This window comes from Peromyscus californicus, unplaced genomic scaffold (genome assembly GCF_007827085.1).
Source record: "Peromyscus californicus insignis strain IS unplaced genomic scaffold, ASM782708v3 Scaffold_15__1_contigs__length_86483966, whole genome shotgun sequence".
NCBI classification, from domain to species: Eukaryota; Metazoa; Chordata; class Mammalia; order Rodentia; family Cricetidae; genus Peromyscus; species Peromyscus californicus.
The window spans coordinates 63,118,125-63,133,741 of record NW_026294447.1 but is presented as its reverse complement, the minus strand read 5'-3'; the positions used below and the strand labels follow the sequence as shown (position 1 = coordinate 63,133,741).

At 41.6% G+C, this 15,617-nt stretch overlaps 2 gene segments (V, D, J or C); both read left to right on the top strand.

The window, feature by feature from the left end:
* The first annotated feature begins 628 nt into the window (after window positions 1-628).
* LOC128110364 (Ig heavy chain V region PJ14-like) lies at window positions 629-1,160 on the top strand. The segment is given in 2 exon segments: window positions 629-705; window positions 790-1,160. Coding segments are annotated over 2 exon segments (417 nt in total).
* Window positions 1,161-11,408: 10,248 nt separating this feature from the next.
* LOC128110363 (immunoglobulin heavy variable 3-48-like) lies at window positions 11,409-12,004 on the top strand. The segment is given in 2 exon segments: window positions 11,409-11,509; window positions 11,604-12,004. Coding segments are annotated over 2 exon segments (447 nt in total).
* Window positions 12,005-15,617: the final 3,613 nt, after the last annotated feature.

Genomic DNA, 15,617 nt, shown 5'->3' with positions numbered 1-15,617 from the left:
ACTGGCATAAATAAAGAAGTACAAGGAAAAGTGCCGAGTGTCCCAGAGTATGAAGGTGAATAGTGTGAGTGCAGTAAGATGGGATCAGTTTCTGGGGTTTCCTCTAAGATAAACACATGTAATCACATGCACCAAAAATTAATGAACTGCTTCCACACAAGTTATCCACCAGATGAGTAATAAGAATAGGAGGACTTCACTGACACCAAAGGAATAAATTTTAAATTGTTCCTTAAGCATGATTTCTGATCAATAAGAAATCCTAATTCCATTCTAAAAACAGTTCTGGAATTTTTAGAAATATACAAAGCATTGAGGATGTGGTAGCCTGTTCTGCCCTCACTGCATCAATGTGGACTCACTGTAAACATTCCCAGGTTTCCCATGGCAGGTCTGCACTGTGTGACTCATAATATTTCTTGTTTATTAGAAATTAGAAACCCACACAGAACCAGAAAAATGTCCCTGAGTATACATTTCCATTTCCACTAAGAAGTCACAAATCTCAGTCACCTGAGGGAAGAGTGGAAGCCTTGCCCTGCACTTCCTTTTATCCTCTCAGGAACCTCCCCAATGCAAAGCAGCCCTCAGGCTCAGGCTGAAAGCCCAGGCCCAGCTGAGAAGCCCCATCTCCTTCTCACTAGAGCCTCCAGCAGAGCATGGCTGTCCTGGTGCTGCTCCTCTGCCTGGTGACCTTTCCAAGCTGTAAGTGGGTCAGGGTTTCAGGAGAGGGACCCAGGCATGTCATCTATGGGATGTATGACTGATGGTGATGTTGTTTGTCCCCAGGTGTCCTGTCCCAGGTGCAGCTGAAGGAGTCAGGACCTGGCCTGGTGCAGCCCTCACAGACCCTGTCTCTCACCTGCACTGTCTCTGGATTCTCATTAACCAGCTATGGTGTAAGCTGGGTCCGCCAGCCTCCAGGAAAGGGTCTGCAGTGGATAGGAGTAATAGCATGGAATGGAAACACATACTATAATTCAGCCCTCAATTCCCGGATCACCATCAGCAGGGACACCTCCAAGAGCCAAGTTTTCTTAAAACTGAACAATCTGCAAACTGAGGACACAGCCACTTATTACTGTACCAGAGACACAGTGAGGGAACTCCAGTGTGAGCCTGCACAAAAACCTCCCTATGGAGACCTCTGGTTCCAATAGGGGGCACTAATCACCACCAAAACTCCTGAGGACCACCAGTAAAGTTCACTTTAGAAGCTACTAAGTTCTGGACTATGCAGAATGAGCATGCGTTTTAATGTCAGAACTTGTGGTTTCCTCTTCAAGCCAAGGATATCCTCTAGTGGCCCCTGTCAACTGTCATATCCCATTCAACCTTCTATGTGTGCACACATTAGAATAATTTTTTTCCACATACCCTCAAAGCTATGCAATTGCTTTTGATTACCAGACAGAATGGCACCAGAATGGCACGTGTGTGTGTGTGTGTGTGTGTGTGTGTGTGTGTGTGTGTGTCTAAATTGATATTTCAAAAGGAGTCTGAAATTATGACACTTGTTGACTTTAAGTCCACTGAGGAAGCTTGGGAATTTTTAGTAATTTGTAATTTATCCTCTTTGTTTTTGAACATGTGATGGAGAAACTGCAGCTTCCCAGAAATATTGTCATTTTCCAAAAGTAGATTTGAAACATAAATATCCATTATTTCCTTCTTCTAAACCAAAAGAATTTAAAAGAGTATACTTGGTTATCATTTGTGAAAAATTCTATTTTCAAAAATTTTCATCTTGGTAAAAATTAGTTTGCTATTAAGAATAGTGCTGTTATGAACATAGTTGAGCAAACGTCCTTGTGGTATGGTTGAGCATATTTTGAAGTTATGACCAAGAGATATTTCTGGGTCTGGAGACAGTTTGGTTTCTAGTTTCCTGAGACAATGCTTTGCTGATTTCAAGAATGGCTGACAAGATTACACTCTCACCAGCAGTGGAGGAGAGTTCCCCTTTCTCCAGATCCTCCTCAACATAAGCTGTCATCAGTGTTTTTGATCTTAGCCATTCTGACAGGCATAAGATGATATCTCAGAATCGTTTTGATTTTTTAAATATGCATTTTTTTATACAGTGTTCTGCCTGCATGTATGCCTGCAGGCCAGAAGAGGGTACCAGATCTCATTTTAGGTGGTTGTGAGTCACCATGTGGTTGCTGGGAACTGAACTCAGGACCTTTGAAAGAGTAGTCAGGGCTCTTAACCTCTGAGACATCTCTCCAGACTAGACACCTCTCAACTGAAGAATGAATAAAGAAAATGTAGTACAGTTATGCAATGGAGTATTACGCAGATGTACAAAACAATGTCATCATGAAATTTGTAGGCAAATGGATGGAACTAGAAAAAATTATCATCCTGAGTGAGGTAACTCAGACCCAGAAAGACAAACATGGTATGTACTCACTCATAAGTGAATATTAGAGACAAAGCAAAGGATAAACAGGCCACAACCCACAGTCCCAGAGAAGCTAGGTAAAGAGGAGGACTCTGAAAGGGACACACATGGATCACCCCAGGAAGGGGAGAGTTTTAAGATCTCTTGCTTAACCTGTGAAGAGGAATGGAGGGGAGGAGATGGGGGGTAGGAACATGAGGGTTAGACATGGCAGAGATCAGGGAGGGACAGAGAGGGAGAGCAATGAAAGAGAGATCTTGATAGAGTGAGACGTTATGGATTTAGGGAGAAATCTGCTGCTAAGGAAATCCCCAGGAACCCACAAGGATGTCCCAGCTAAAACTCATAAACAATGTTGGAGAGGGTACTTGAACTAGCCTTCCCCTGTACTCAGATCAGTGACTACCCTAATTGTCATCATAGAACTTACATCCAGTGACTGATGGAAGCAGATGTAGAGACCCACAGCCAAGCACTTGACAAAGCTCCTGGTGTTCAGTTGAAGAGAGTGAGGAGGGATTATAGGACAAAGGGGGTCAGACTCATGATGGGATAAATCACAGAGACGGCTGACCCAAGCTAGTGGGAGCCCATGGACACTGGACTGACAGCTGGGGAGTCTGCATGGGACCACACTAGGTCGTCTGAAGGAGGGTGACAGTTTTGTGGCTTGAAGTGTTTGTGGATCCCCTGGCAATGTTACCAGCACACATCCAGAGTATACGAACTTTCTCTTTTAGAACCCATTCTCTATGGTGCCACGCCTTACTCAGACTTGATGCAGGAGGCAGGGGCTTGGGCCTGCCTCCACTTGGTAAGCCAGCTTGTGTTGAATACCTAAGGGAGGCCTTACCCACTAGGAGGCGTGAGTAGAGGGTGGAATGGGGGAAGGTGGGGTGGGAGAGAGAGAAGGGGAAGGAGGGGGAACAGTGGGCAGCATGTAAAATTTTAAAAAGTCTTTATATAAATAAGTAAACCTTAAAAAAATAGTTTGGACCCAGAGTCACCAGCAATGATTCCTCTGTAGTCCCATTTGTGTGTCCTCAACCTACAAAATTCTTAGCCATCAGTGTGCACATACCAGCTGGTGTCAGCTCCAGTTCTGGTTCCATCTCTCTTCTGCTCTTCCCATAGGAAAGTGAGTTCTATGATTATCAGTTTGTGAGCTGTTGGTGCTTTTGTTGCCTACCAAGGCTCTCAGAGTTACTCCCCTTGCACTCTCTGTTGATGCTGACTGGAAGAGCCTGGTGTCTCCTGTGTGAACTAGAGAAGTGTCATTCAGAGAAGCAGTGTTGACTGTGGTCTCCATGTTAATGGAACATCGACTTGAGGCAGCTTTAAAAAGAAAGAGAGAATGTCCTCATCTGAAGTTGATGCTTCTCTGGAATCTCTTGTAGTGACACTAATAGTCAGAGATTAAGATTTGAGACCAAGTTGACTAGATCATTAGAATCCTGAGATAATTGCACAAAACAATGAATTGATGACTCCACACAATGATAAAATAAAAGGACCATAGTTATGTTACCTTGGGTCAAGCCAAGTAGCAGCCTAAATAGCTCACAGTGAAACATGACTAGCATGTAAAAACTTGTATTAAACAAGGTTGTTGGATAACACAGAACCAACCTCAATAGGCTCTAATTTCCAGTGATTTCAGTTTTGACCAAGACCATGCACTTTGTGCTACCAAGATTCTAACACCATGTACAAAAGGACCTTCTGTAGTCCATATTGATATAAGAAATGATTGATCAAATAATTGAAGACAAAATTTCACCTTGAAAGTATGACAGATGTACCAGTAGCCTATGGAGATGTTCTGGGAATTTCACCTCTTGAGCATGCCCTCTCATTTTTTCTAGAGTCATAAAGAAAGGGATACCTGTATGACATGTATACAAAAACCTGGCACACACTACCTCACCCTAAAACCCAAGAGTTAGTTAGGTTTCATATAACATGTGTCTTTGATAGAATGTGATAAGAATGACATGTCACATGGATTCCTATGATATTCTTCTGGGGTGATACTTTATTTGTGCACCCCAATAAAGCTTATCTGAGGATCAGAGGAAAAAGCCAGCCACTATATTAAACATAGAAGTCAGGCAATGGTAGCACATCCCTTTAATCCTAGCATTCAGGAGGCAGAGATCCATCTGGATATCTGTGAGTTCAAGACCACACTGGGAACTAGTGGCACATGCCTTTATTCACAGCACTAGTTAACCATAGAGGTCTGGAGGTCTGTACAAACAGACAGGAAGGGATGTAGCTAGATGGAAAAAGGTAGGAAAGGGCAAAGCACAGAAAGGTTTATATGCTTGGGTATACAGGAATTAGTTCTCTCTTTTATTGAGGATTTCCTAGCAGTAATAATGTGGCTAGCTCCTTTCTGCTTCTCTGATCTCTCAACTTTCCCCCAATATCTGTCTCTAGAATTTTTATTAATAAGTCCGTTTAGCAATTCATCTTCCATCCTTTCCCTAATTTTGACAGATGAACAAATATCACCTCAGTAAGAAGTGCCAACTAAATAAATAACTATTTTACAAAACATGGCTAGGTTATCCTGTGAAAGATTTTACGGAAATAAGTGATGGACCCGACCAGTTCTCAGCTGGTCAGGATAGTGGTCGCAGATAAAGTGCCCGATCCTAATTCAGACACAGTACATGTAAAAATGAAATTTAACAGTGCCTTGCAGCTTCAAATCTGTTATGGTCTTTTTCCACTTAAAATCAGCATTTTTATTATTAGCATTTTTATTAATCAGTTGGTTGAGTGATTAATAAACTTATTCATTATTTACACATCAGGCAAACTATAAATTTCTGAGACTTCTACATTATTCTAATTAATTAAAGGACCCCAGAAATTTAGCAAATCATAGATTCACATTATAGTTACGAAACACCTGGTGTGACAAACAATAATGTAATAATTTTTTTTTACAATTTAAAAAGTTTAGAAATAGTAATTAAATGTCTCTCTAATCTAATGGTATAAAATAAAAAACATGTGTTTGTGTTGATATTTTTCAAGAAATCTCAGTGGAGCACTGTGTAAATTAGGCCAACCAACAAGGTTTTGGTAATGTACTCATTCCTTTCCTGCCCGCATTTATAATAACATGAACTACTTCTTATTTTATTTAATTGAAGTTAAAATTGTCTTCACAATTCACCCTGTCTTACAGGATGTTTTCAAATGCATGTCCAGTGTTGAATGACCATAACTTTATTGTTTGAGAGCATACTTAGTAAGATATTCTCTCCCTTTTTGAAAAACAAAATTTGTTGTTATGAACTGTGGTCAACATTGGTTCAACTTATTATTTGTAATAATCCTTCCCATGGAACTAATTATGCTTCTCTCAATAACGTTAAAGCCAAGGTCACCCTGCCCTTAATACAACTTTACCTGAGACCAGTTTTTTAGGTTCCACTCGATAAGAGGTTCTTTTGTTCTCTTGCTTTCTGGCTGTCATTTATGAAATGTCCTCCATGTTTATCCAGCTTCCTGTGATATTTAGCACTTTGTGAACAGAGCTGCAGCAAACATGAGAGGTGAGGTTATGATTGATAATCCAGGTGCTGGAGAAGCAGCTCAGTGGTTAAGAAGGATTATTGTTCCTGACACTCACATTGGTCACCTCATATCAGCCTGTAAATACAAAGGACTGAGACCCTCTTTTGGCCTTCATTAGCACCATAATACACAGAAGCATATACACATAATTAAAAATAAAATATTTGAAATATTCACATGCAGTGCTGGGAGTTAACACAGTGTGAGAGTTTCTGTAGTATAAATGATGCTTTGATTCAAATGTTAATATATCAGAAATACATTCCTCATTTTGATTAATGAATATTCTGTTTGAATCATCACTACTCCTATTAAAGGTTAGGACACTGTTTGCCAAATCCAAGAGAACAGTTTCATTTTTCTTCTCAAGAAGAACTCATTTTTATCACTTGTCAGAGATTTGAGTCATCATGATCACACATAGCTCAGGGGATATGGACTTGAAAAGTGATGGCCTCATCAGCAGCCATCACTCTAACCTCAGCGGCTCACAGTGTGAACACTGTCCTTTCCAGACAAATAGGAAATAAGGAAAAGTGACTACTGAAATCTGCCAAGACAAGGTAAGAAGATTTTTCAAAATTCCTGCTTCTGCAAATGGTCTGTTAGATATTCTAGGCCTGTAGCCAAATTGGATGCCTCACCAATGCTGAGAAACTTTAGGTGACTGTCCAGGCTGCCATCTCTGTCTATTCTTGCAAGAATTTTGGAAATTGCTTGCTTGCACTTCATGTATTCACAAGTAATATTATTTTCCTTCTCAGGTCTTTGATGGGGTTGATGACTAGATAGTTACAGTTATAATCCTCTCATACCTTAGCAAAGAATATTTTAGATATTAAAGTTAGAATCTTCAGGATAGGACAGCTATTGGAGTAATCTCAGTAATTTACCATCTACCTATAATTTGGTCCTTTCTGGACAATTATCATGTGTTTCTGGTTTGATGTTGTTATTTTTGGTTATAGTCTCATTTTCCTTTATGTTATTACCCTTTGTTTTTCCTAGACAATACTTGATAATCATTCTTATTGTATATACTTTGTATTATGTCTAGAACCTTCTTATTTAGACAAACAGTGGAAATGTAGCAGTATTTGCTCCACACATGACCTTGGGCTATAGGGCCTGAAAGAGGCTGTGCTTCTTGCTGTTGTGTGTGAACTCTTAAAAGGAAGGGAGAAGGGTCAGGAGTCCCTTCTCCCTGCTGCCTGCAAGGTGGATTAGCTCCCAGTCAGATCAGAGGACGACTTCAGCTGTCTACTCCATTCTGTATTCATGAGTGTACTTCCTCAATTTACCTTAATAAATTTCCCTAGTGCTCCTTAAACAGACTCCTGTGGATTTATCATATTAACCTACTTCAGGCTCAAGCCATAAATCATTTACAGGAAGTTAGAAGAATCTTATTCTAGAATTAGTGAGTATTCTAAATGACCATTAATATAATGAAATAAAGTATGTATCCATATTTATGTGTGTGTATGTGTGTATTGTGTGTATTAATTGTATGAATTGAGAAGATATTTACACTTTAAGAAATGTTTTAACAAGTCAAAATAAAATCGAAGGAAATTAGTGACAATAGATTAGTCCTTCAATTTTGTATTTTTTCTGTTCCATACCAGTTGGATCTTTGAAAGGAGACAGAGACTTTGGATTTTCTTTTTAATATGCATGCTAGGGATTAGAGAAGGAGAGAGCCAAACTTCAATTCCAAAGCTAGTTTGAACTTTTAATTGAATTGGGACCACAAAAAGACCATTTCCTTATATGTCTGTAGAAAACAGCGGATCTGGAGAGACACCTGAGAATACTAAAAGGGGGAACTAGGTTACAAAAAGCAAACAAGTCTTTCTCATGTTAAAAATTGGCAGCAATATTGTGAAACAGAGAGTCAAGACTCTGTATGGTTCCACAATGGATGCTTTGAAAATGCAAAAATTAAATGAAGTGATAACCATTTTAGCTGGGATTGACATAATGTTGATCATAATTATTGTCAGTTTGGCAATTCATATTTTATCCTTTAAAAAGTGTTTTGATAACTACCAAACAGTGCAACATAGGAAACCTACCAATGCCCACAGTCTGAAAAAAAGGAGCTGCTCATGATGACAGCATAGGAAGAACTGTGCAGGGGTAACCAGCTGCTGTGGGGATGCTCAGCTTGTGGGCAGGGAGGGCAGGATGCTCCTCTGTGCAGGGAGGTGCAGTGACCTCCTGAAATGCAGACTTAGGGAAATGGGTAGGAAAAGCCCATGGAGCTGGGATATAGTACAGGAGGCTCCCAGGCCACCTGCCATGAGTAGTGGTGAACAGTTGCCCAGGGAGTACAAGGAGACCACTGCTGGCTGTCACTGCCCTGCACAACTGGGCAGAGGGCACAGGCAGTGCAAGGCCAGGCTTAGGCACAAGGTGTGCAAGGGCACAGGGGGACCTGAATGACAGAGCCTGCTGGCGGTGGACTGCTCATTCTGTCCCAATGGCCAGGAGGGTGGGCTGTGGCCAGAGACTGCCTCAAAGAGACCGCAGCAGGAAAGGCCCATGACGGACTGGGAGGGTCTGGGGTGAGGGGTGAACCTGGCCACAGTGGTGTCAGCTTTGCAGCACTGGTGTGATCTAAGGCCATGCACTGGATGCCAGATGCAGCAGCTACTTCGATTGACCTCTGAATCAAGGTTTAACTTTATTGGTGGTCTTGGACTGACATTGCAATCAAATCTGCCACAACATATAACCTCAAACCTGCCTGTCTGAGAACCAGGCTTCCTTACTGAATCATAAACACACAGCTCTGTTATGTAAGGAGCCATAATGATATAAATGAGCCTTGGGATGCTTGAGTGTTGAATATTTATAGAGAACAACCATATTACAGGTTAGGTTTTCTTGAATTCCATCATTTATACAGTGTCCAACATGATTGTGAGATCTGCACTGAGCATAGGCTCCTTTGAGCCCAGGACAAGAGAACATACACAGGCAGGAAAATATGCAAACAGGACATCATTCTGCTCATGGGAACCAGCCACGTCCTGACCCTGCAGCTCTGGAAGAGGAGTGCACCCTAGGATTCCCAGATCTGCCCATTCATTGATAAACACTGGACACAGAACACTCACAGTGGAATTGGGGATGAGCTAGATTTTCCTTGTTGTTCTTATAAAGCACAATTTATGACAAAGAAGAAATTCTGGGGGTGTGAGTGGACATGAGTAAGAGGGAAGGTGGACATGTGTGACAGTTTCCTGATCAGAATCCATGGCATTTGCAAGTGTCCAGTGAGAGGTACAGCTGGTAGAGTCTGGGGGAGGATTGTAACAGCCTGCGGTGACCTTCTAACTCCCTGCTTTGCCATCTGGATTTACATTCAGTGATTACTACATGGACTGAGTCTGAAGTGGATCTAATACATGTGAGGCTGGTGTTCACCTAAAATATGTAAACTCTGTCATAGAACAACTGACCATACCCAAAGACAATTGCAAGAACACTCTGTAGCTCATAACAGAGAGTCTGAAATTTGATGACACAACACTGTATTACTATATCAGCAGTACACACTGAGGACATATTAGTATGAGCCTAGACACAGCAGGATGTACTTATGGCCATAAGCGGCCAGTGAGAAAGAAGAGAGCTCAGAATCCTCCTAAGCAAGAGCATAGGGGGCATGAAGGGCTGGACTCCTGACATCTAGGCTGCCTCTCCACTTCACAGGAAAGTTTTTCAGAAAATCTCTCTACAATTATAGTTTATAGCCATATTTAAATTGTATAGTATAAAACAGTATTTTCAACTGTGGTGCATATTTTTAAATGTAGGATGTACTCTGACCCAAACAAGATGGGAACTATCATACAGGGAAGAACTAACTCTGATGTGGGCACCAGGATCAGATTCTGAAATAATTTACGGACTCTAAAAAGTGGGCTCCTCTAAACTCAAGGCAGAGTCTCATTTGGGTTTCATAATTGAAACATTATAGGATTCAAGTAAAACAGGAAGGTCAGACATAGTGAGTGAACCATGAGTCTTGTGTGAGCTTCACACTCACCATAGACCTCGCACAAGGTGTGCACATCAGACCAAACACTGACCACGTTGTCTAGCTTGTCATAAGATGTGTGGAAAGTCATTTATCATGGGAAGGCTCCTGCATGGAGGCTCTCTAGTCACTATCTACATACAACAGCCCCTCAGTAAAAGGTAAGATCTGCAATTAATCTACAATAGGGTTTTGTTCTTGGTACAGCTTACATGAAAAACAACAGCCATGATGAGTTCATGATTGTGAGAACCATGTCATGTCCAGTAGACAGAATTTCACAGCACTCTTCCTCATGCTCCACGCCTTACATTCTTTCTGCCTCCTCTTCTTCAGTGTTCTCTGAGACTTGGAAGAACATGAATAGAACTGGAAATCAATGTGCCAACAATATAACAAGGTTGGGAAGGACAAACACTGGCTGTTTCTGTCATATACAGAACCTAGATTGTGTGTGTTATGTGTGCCGGCTTCTGTTTTGTAGCTTGTGGAACTAGAACAGGAGCCCTAGGGAGGGAAGACATCTTAAGTGAGGGGCACTGGGAACTTGCCCAGGGTAGTGCTGGACTGGGAAAGCAAAAGTGGGGTGTGGGGAGAGAATGAGAATGAGTAGGAAGGAAACAAAAGCCCCAATAATGCTAATTGTATTAATTGGGGAATGAAAACTTTCCTAACACAACATAAGACAGTCATGTGTTTCCTGGTGTAAAGATGGAAGAAGATAATGGAAACTGGGAATTTAAAGGAATCACAGAGAGAATTTCAGGGTGCAGAACAAGTGAGTTTGCTGCAGATAGGAATGTCTCCATACAACCACAAGGCAGGAGAGAGGCAGTGACAAGGGATGTCTCATCTGTAATCCTCTTATGTCCTGATGACAGCATTGTCGCATAAATATGTGAAATTCTGATAATTCCAAAGTGTTCCTGTCACAAGCAAGAAGTTCTGCTAAACTCTCCAGACAGGTGTGACCCTGTCCAAGATCCAGGTATGGGAGAAGCCATGTCCAGCTCAGACAGTGGGAAAGACTGAGCTCCTAAATAGACACACACCTGTGTGTGGTGCTTTTAATTTCCCTAAGAAGACATGACATTGTGGAAACTCAGCATGTTCTGAACAGCTGCACAAAAGATAGCTATATGAAGTGAGGAAAGGTTCCATACAGAACTACAATACTGTGGCCATTTCTATGTCTGTCATCAATGTCTTTGATGTCTTAAATAGTCTCTGAGCACTGCCTTCTCCCAGGCCCAACTCCAGTGCTTGCTATAGCTGGACAATATGCAAATCAGGCTTCTCTGGGCTCATGAAAACCAGCTCTGCCCTGACCCTGCAGCTCAGGCAGAGGAGCCCAGCCCTAGATTCCAAGTCCTCCCACTCAGTGATTAGCACTGAACACAGAACTCTCACCATGGACTTGAGGCTCAGCTGGTTCTTTCTTACCTTTATATTAAAAGGTATTAGATAGAAGATGCTGTGTGTTGTGTGGACAAGAAAAAGAGAAAATTTGTCTTCTGTGACAGTTTTCTGACCAGAATTCTCTGTTTGCAGGTATCCAGTGTGAGGTGCAGCTGGTGGAGTCTGGGGGAGGCCTAGTGCAGCCTGGAAAGTCCCTGAAACTCTCCTGTGCAGCCTCTGGATTCACATTCAGTGACTATAACATGCACTGGGTCCGCCAAGCTCAAGGGAAGGGACTGGAGTGGGTCGCATACATTAGTAGTGGTGGTAGCTACATCAAATATGCCGATGCCGTGAATGGTCGATTCACCATCTCCAGGGAGAATGCCAAGAACACGCTGTACCTGCAAATGAACAGTCTGAGGTCTGAGGACACAGCCATGTATTACTGTACCAGAGTCACAGTGATACCATGCTACTGTGAGCTGGGACACAAACCTCCCTGCAGGATGATGAGGACCAGCAGGGGGCGCAGGGATCACACAGAAATCTGAGCTATGGAAGAGCCTGTTCAGAGAAACACTGAGGGCTGGACTCCTGTTACCCTCAAGGATTCTCTCTACAGGTATAATCTGTAGTTATCCTGGAAGTGTCAAATTTTTTTATTTAATTATCTGTTTTCCATTGTGCTGTGATATTATATTGTGTTCCTCTTGCAGTCTTCTCTCTCTCTCTCTCTCTCTCTCTCTCTCTCTCTCTCTCTCTCTCTCTCTCTCTCTCTCTCTCTCTCTCTCTGTGTGTGTTCCCGAGTATGTGTGAATGAGTATATTTCTGTACATATTGATATAAAATGTTTTTCTCTGGCAGCCTACACCATATTTTTGAGACAAAAGGTTCACTGACCCCAGGTCTCACCAACTGGTCGCACTGGTTGGCCTGTGTTCCACATTGATGACACTGTCTCCACACTGTCTGACCCTTCCAGCTTTTTGTAGTTATGGAAAACTAGAAGTACGGATTACACTCAAGAATTCATGTGTGGTGAGAACTTTAACCACAGAGCTATCTCCACAGCCTCATTATGGGTTACTTTAAAAAATATATGATATACTCTGATCTGAACAAAATGCAAAGCATCACAAAGGGAAGAAGTGATTCCCTCAGCTCCTGTAAAAGCCAAAGGGACTCGAAATTGTGGAGCCCTAACTCAGGGCAGAGTCTCAATATTTACCATGGTAAGAGTACTGTGTGGGATTAAAGTTAGAGCCAACAAGGAAATAAGGCAGGGTCAGAAACCCAAGAACCCTGATGACCTTCACTCTCACCTTCATTTTTACAAGATAAGTGCACATCAGACACAGGTGAGAAACTGGTAAGAAAATGTGTGTGAAGCTCCATCATTGAGACTCTGAGGACAATGCAGCAGTGACACCCACTGAGCTTCAGCAGCTGCAGGAAGCTCATAATCTACTCCACGGGTGATAGGTCTTTAGTTTTCTTCTTTAATATCTCTTTGTTATGTTTTTACTCATATAGTTTCCCTGAATTTAATGAGCCTAAGGAATTTTGTTTTAATATGCTCATCCATTTTCTTTCCTCCAGAATCCTTCCTACGGCTTATATACGCCCTTCCACAGAAAACATGCTATGTAGTCCCTGTACCAAAATCCAAGACTAGGTCCTTTATCTGAAGCTCAGTGAATTCAAGTTTGGATCCTACAGAGACCTGGAAAAAAATGATGTTTCCTCACTGACATGTTAGAATCCTATGGATGGTATCACTATGAAAGAACAGGTAAGGATTGGAAACCAGGGAATGTTATTTCTTCAGTGAAAGTATGAAGACACATGAGAACTGATCTAGGCGAGCTCAGATTGCCTTAAACTTGTTTCACCTGTGGTGATGTTATAACAGGCTGTGATGCCATGCTCTCCTATCAGCTCTGTGGAAATGGCAGGAGAGGGGCTGTTTATTCATAAGTTCAGTCATTAGACAGAGCATCTGGAAATTGCAGACAGGAGTCAAGGCAGCTTCTGCAAAGCAATTTCATCTTCTCTGTCCTCCCCTTCCAACATGAGTTTCATATACTTGTGTGAGGACTATGTTCCTAAGAGGAATCTGAGAATTTTGGCATCATGCCCACAACTACTCAACAATCACAGCAAGATTAGTGAAAGGCTCAGTAATTGTAAATGTGGTCCAGTAAGGCTGATGCCTGAGACTGGCCATTGTTGTGATTGCCTCTTATTTCCAAGAGACCTTGGTTAATTCTTTTTAAAATCTGTGTTAATGGATGCATTCTGAGATCCATGCACCACAGTTTTTGTATTTTCTTTATGATTATAAAGTAGATGGGAATCCTTAAAGGGAGGAGAGAGAGGGAGCTGAGACCACTGGATGGAAGATTACTACTCTAAAGTAAATGAAGAGAGGCGTTAAATATTACTAATTTCCCATGTTTCCATGACATATACAATAATGAGGCTGAGTTATCCATAAGGCATAGGTTCTCATCACAGACACCATCTCTTTGTCTTGACTCTGTCTCCCCTGAGCTAAATTGTTGGTGAAAGGTGTCCCAGAATTTGTGGCTTTCACAAATGACTACCTCACTGATGCTTCCAAGTAGTCATCTCAGGTTCCTGAGACACTTTTCATATTGTCCTATATATAGATAGAGGAATCATCAACATTGTTTCATGTCACAAGAGCCTATGAAATATATATATATATATATATATATATATATATATATATATATATATATATATATATTTGACCTAAGTGAACAGCCCAAGAGTTTATGTTGCTAGTTTACAGATCTGTGAGTGATGAACTATATTGTATAGTTTTCCTTGCTCTTTGGTGCCTTCTGTATACCCAAGGATGTACATCCAAGTACACATGCATGGGTGTGATGAAGAAGGAGCCTTCTAATGAGGCCACACTCTGAGGTCATGTGCTCCCCACCTTATACCATAGGATTCTACAAATCTGAGAACAGTAGTCTCAATATCATATTAACCAACAATGGCAGGATATAATGAATATAAAACACGGCATGGGAACATTTGATGTTGATATTTCTCAAGGGGGTAATTTGAAATGTCAAAATGGTGGGAAGGAATGCAGGAATCCCTGTAACCACCCTCAGTTTCTATAGAAGAGTTACAGAAAATGATGCTCCCATGTCTCAGACATTCTTCTGAAGAAAAATAACGTTGTGTTTTACAATCGTAAACACGATTGTCTAAGAACCAGACTTCATTGCTGAACTGTAAATATGTAACTCTGTTATCTAACAAGCTATAATAATATGAATGAGACTTGGGATGTTTGAGTGTTGAATATTTGCAGGACACAACCACATTACAGGTTAGGAATTCTTGAATTCTGTCACTCCTACAGTGCCCACCATGATTGTGAGATCTGCCCTGAACATAGCCTCCCTTTTGAGCCCACATCAAGAGAACATATATAGATGGAAAATATGCACATAGGACTTCATTCTGCTCAAGCAAACCAGTCCAAACTGGACCTGCATCTCCAGCAGAGGACCCCAGTGTGGGATTCCCAGGTCTGCACATTCAATGATAAACACTGAACAAAGACCACTCACCATGGAATTGGGACTGAGCTGGGTTTTCCTTGTTGCTCTTTAAAAGGTAATTTACAACAAAGAAGACATGCTGAGTGTGTGAGTGGACATGGATGAGAGGGAAGGTAGACATGTGTGAGAGTTTTCTGACCAGAATCCTCAGTGTCTGCAGGTGTCCAGGGAGAGGTCCAGCTGGTGGAATCTGCAGGAGGATTGTTGCAGGGTTGGGTAACTCAATAACTCCCGTGTACCACCTGGATTCACTTTCAGTGATTACTACATGCACTACATCTGCTGGGCTCCAGAGAAGGGGCTGGAGTGGATCTCACACATGTGAGACTGGTATTTCAATAAAACATCCAAATTATGTCAAGGACCAATTGACCATCTCCATAGACAATTCAAAGAGCACTCTGTATCTCATCATGGATAGTCTGAAAGTCTGTTACAATCAAGTTTTACTGTGTCAAAAATGCACATGAGTAGACATGCTAGATACAGCCTCCCTGCAGGTTGTCCTCATGAACTTCAGGAGCCATGAGAAAGCAGGGAGTTCAGAGTCTCCCTG